Below are 3,994 nucleotides of genomic sequence, written 5' to 3' on the forward strand. Positions count from 1 at the left end.
TCCTCTAGAAAGACAGGACAACCCACTCTGGTTTTCTTGCTTGGACAATCCTGTGGATAGAGGACCCCAGGTGGCTACAATCCATAGGTTCTCAAAGAGTTGAACATGACTGAAGCAACTTAACATACATGTTTGTATTGAGGGTAAGCAAATATGGAAATGAGATAGAGTTCAAAACAGGACTGTGCCAAAGGCTTTATTTTCCCTGATCAGGGCAGAAGAATAGCCTTTTCGCTTACCTTCTCTTATTTGTCTTTAATTTTCAGAAACATGGATTCAGACACACTGCAGGTCTTCCAGAGTGAACTCACCTGCTCCATCTGCATGAACTGCTTCCTGGACCCCGTCACCATAGACTGTGGGCACAGCTTCTGCCGTCCCTGTCTGAGCCTTTGCTGGGAAGAAGGCCAGACTCCAAGGAGCTGCCCTGAGTGCAGGGGAATATCAGAGAGGCCCCATTTCAAAACCAATATTGCCCTCAAGAGGCTGGCTTCCCTTGCCAGACAGGCCAGAGCTGACCACGACCGCCGCTCTGAGGAGCAGATCTGTGAGACACACCAGGAAGCCAGAGGCCTCTTCTGTGAGGCTGACCAGACCCTGCTCTGCGGGCCCTGCTCTGAACGCCCCGAGCACACAGCTCACAGCCACAGTCCCATACACGGGGCTGCTGAGGAGTCCCGGGTAGGTGATGCCTCTAGAGCAGTTTGGGATCTAGAGGCTCCTAAGTCAGAGAGGAAGACGAGGGTGCTATGATGGTGACGGGATGGAGACAGTGGAGGTGGGGTTTCTGAATGTGGATCCTCAAGTATGATGTGTCCTGTCAGGGTTGTTGCCCAGTTGTCCACACACGTGGAAACGCAGCCTCCCGGGGCAGGTGGCACCAGGGCCACAGGCTTCTGATGGGAGCGTGAGGCTTTCTTACTCGGGCTATCAGAGTCTGAGTCTCAGTATCTTGGGGAATGGATTCCATTATCTGTAAAGTTCCCCCAGTTCTCTAGTATTTGCTTCTGTGTCTTTGATATCCAATATTAGAATCAAATTAGAGTAATGTGGAAAGCTCTGACCACAGCATTCTATGCAAGATTTCTGTGTAACCAACAACTGCCTTTCTTCATCCAGAACAGGATGAAATTTATGGTGTCACTTTCTAGGTCACTAAATCTCATGGGTATTTTGCAGGAGAAACTTGTAAAGAGAATGAGATCTTTATGGAAACTGAGAGAAGAAATGCAAATCAGTCTGAATCAGGAAGCTAACAAAACTCAGTCCTTTGAGGTAAGAATAAAAATGTTCCTATTTTTTTGTATAGACATTGATATAATTCTAGATTTTAGGTCCATTTAAGTTCCCATTAAAGGATATTTGTCTCTTCCCTGGAAAAGTAATAGTTTAAAATGACTTACCGGTAATCACAGTTAGAACAAGCTAATGCAAGTTGCTTTTCAACAGTGTGTTGAAATGCAGAGAGATTTCTCTGCAGACAAAGATCTGTATAGTCTAAGGCTATGGTCCCCCCAGTGGTCATGTATGATTGTGAGAGCTGAACCATAAAGAAGGCTGAGCGCCGAATAATCGATGCCTTTGATCTGTGGTGATGGAGGAGACTCCTGAGAGTCCTGAGGACAAGGAGATCAAACCAGTCAATCTTAAGGGAAATCAGCCCTGAATACTTGTTGGAAGGACTGATGCTGAAGCTGAAACTCCACTACTTTGGTCATATGATGTGAACAGACAATTCATTGGAAGAGTCCCTCATGGTGGGAAAGATTGAGGGCAGAAGGAGAAGAGGGTGTCAGAGGATGAGGTGACTGGACGGCATCACCGATAAATAATCATGAACTTGGGCAAACTCCGGGAGATGGTGAGGGATAGTGGGGCCTGGCGTGCTGCTGTCCATGGGGTCACAAAGAGTCAGACACAACTGGGCGACTGAACAACAAGAACAGCAATGCAACTTAGCTCAAAGAATGCTAGTAAATAGGACAACCAAGGCATGAAAAGTATTCTTAGGCCAAATTTTTAAGATTTGAGCAAGCTTTCTAAGACATGCAAAATAAGATGACATTGCACCAAGAGTGACTCTGAAGGAGAAGATAAAAATATAGTATTACCTAGAGGAAAAATAGAGCATATTTTATGAACTGTGCTAGATGAGGTTTATCTCATAAAAGAATATTTAGAAAAATCAGGGTAAGGAGCAAGAGAGAAACAAGATTCAGGTAAGAGGGGAAATAATTGATGGAGTAAGAACCCTGGAAAATCCTCCTAGGAAAGGAACCTGGGACCTTTAGATGGCTTGATTTAAACAGGGAAAGAGACTAGGAATTCAGAGAAAGGACAGAGAGGAAGGGCCAGCAAATATTCAAGACCATTAGATGTGTGAGGCAGAAAGTTTGTCAAGAACATTCTCAATGATATTAGGGAAATAATATTTGAAGCTTTCTTTTGAATGTGAGCGTAAGTAATGTTTTGAATCCACTGTCTCTGCAGAATTATGTCGCCTTAAGGAAGGTCATGATTACGGTTCTATATCAGAGGATACCTCTGTTGCTTCATGAGGACGAGAAACTGCATCTGGAGGCCCTGGAGCGAGAAGGCAAGGAGATTTGTCAGCAACTCAAGGAGAGTGTGTTGAGAATGACTCAACAGGGAGAAAGTCTGAAAGAAGTGTACAGAGAGCTGACTGCGATGTGCCACAAGCCAGACACGGAGCTGCTCCAGGTGAGAAAGGAGGGTCCGTCCTCAGAGAAACACTCTTCTAGACGAGCTGCTGTGACACTAAAATGTTACCTCATATACGGTTACTCTCGGCTAAGGGATGGTGCTCCTTGACTCCCATTATATTTCTCAAATCCCTCTCTCATCATATCCTGGTAATCTTTGAAATATTTTTGCCCTTTTCCTACCTCACATAGGACCAGATTTTCCAATGTGGTCAGGAGTACTATCCAGACAGATGATCCAAAATCAGAAAAATTCTGTGACCAGGGGACAGTTAACTTTCTTGGAGTAAATCTCAATATATGTTCTGCTAAACCCTTATCACTCTGTTATCTCACACTTCCTGGAGACACTGAGGTTTTGCCAATTTTCTATGCAAGATTGTTAGAAATGGTCGTCAGTTCCAATGCATTTGATAAATCCTTTTTATGGTTCCCTGTTTTGCTTTAATTGTTCTCATAGATGGTGAGATCTCTCCTTGGAAGTAACATGGACTGTGAGTAACACTGGAAGCATAGACGTGGCTGCATCATTGCACACACTCTTCCTGGCCTCCTTCCTTCCTTAATGTACCCTGAGGAAGCCCATCATGTTTTAGTTTAAGCTCTGTTATTAATATAGCTTCTGATTGTTCCTTAGAAGAGAATGAGAAAGTAATAGCTTTTCAACAAACAGAAGTAGGAAAGAAGATACAAAAGGACAGAAATCTCATGACTAACATGGTCTTTTTTCCTTGCAGTCCTTGGGAAGGGTCCCTTCTTGCAGGACTGAGTCAGCACAGCTGCTCCTGCCCCAGCCTGTGGTTCCTGAGCTCAGCGTGTGGCCCATCCCTGGACTCATAGACTGGCTCAGACGATTCCAAGGTAACAGGCAGCCCTCTGATAGGGGAGTTGTATGCTTGTCTCTGTTCATGTTCTTTCTGTGACCTTCCTCATTGCTCAACCTATGGACTCTTTTTTGGGAACTTTTATAACCAAATTTACCCTTAGAGTGGACTTCCTGTAGCTCAAACAGTAAAGAATTTGCCTGTGAGGCAGGAGACCAGGGTTCGATCCCTGGGTTCGGAAGTTCCTTTGGAGAAGGGAATGACAACCCACTCCAGTATTCTTGCTTGGAGAATTCCCTGGACAGAGAAGCCTGGCAGGCTACAGTCCATGGAGTCGCAAAGAGTCCGACGTGACGGAACAACTAACACATACAGCCTTATAGTAGAATAATAATATACAATGTTGGGTTGGCCAAATAGCTCTTTTTTTTTTCCCCCATATGATCT

At 44.6% G+C, this 3,994-nt stretch overlaps 1 protein-coding gene across 1 annotated transcript; it reads left to right on the forward strand.

Annotated features, from left to right (window-relative positions):
• The first annotated feature begins 270 nt into the window (after positions 1 to 270).
• Positions 271 to 2,832, forward strand: LOC122706498 (tripartite motif-containing protein 64-like). Its single transcript, XM_043921701.1, has 3 exons — positions 271 to 681; positions 1,180 to 1,275; positions 2,491 to 2,832. The coding sequence occupies exons 1-3, from the start codon at positions 271 to 273 to the stop codon at positions 2,830 to 2,832; spliced, it is 849 nt and encodes a 282-aa protein (XP_043777636.1).
• The last annotated feature ends 1,162 nt before the right edge of the window (positions 2,833 to 3,994 follow it).

The sequence above is a fragment of the Cervus elaphus genome, chromosome 2 (assembly GCF_910594005.1).
Source record: "Cervus elaphus chromosome 2, mCerEla1.1, whole genome shotgun sequence".
NCBI lineage: Eukaryota > Metazoa > Chordata > Mammalia > Artiodactyla > Cervidae > Cervus > Cervus elaphus.

Excerpts from the sequence above, each read along its gene's own strand:
- LOC122706498 (XM_043921701.1), top strand. The coding sequence starts at position 271 with ATGGATTCAGACACACTGCAGGTCTTCCAGAGTGAACTCACCTGCTCC. Across the intron at positions 682-1,179 it reads GGGCTGCTGAGGAGTCCCGG|GAGAAACTTGTAAAGAGAAT; the intron begins GTAGGTGATGCC and ends GGTATTTTGCAG. Across the intron at positions 1,276-2,490 it reads ACAAAACTCAGTCCTTTGAG|AATTATGTCGCCTTAAGGAA; the intron begins GTAAGAATAAAA and ends CTGTCTCTGCAG.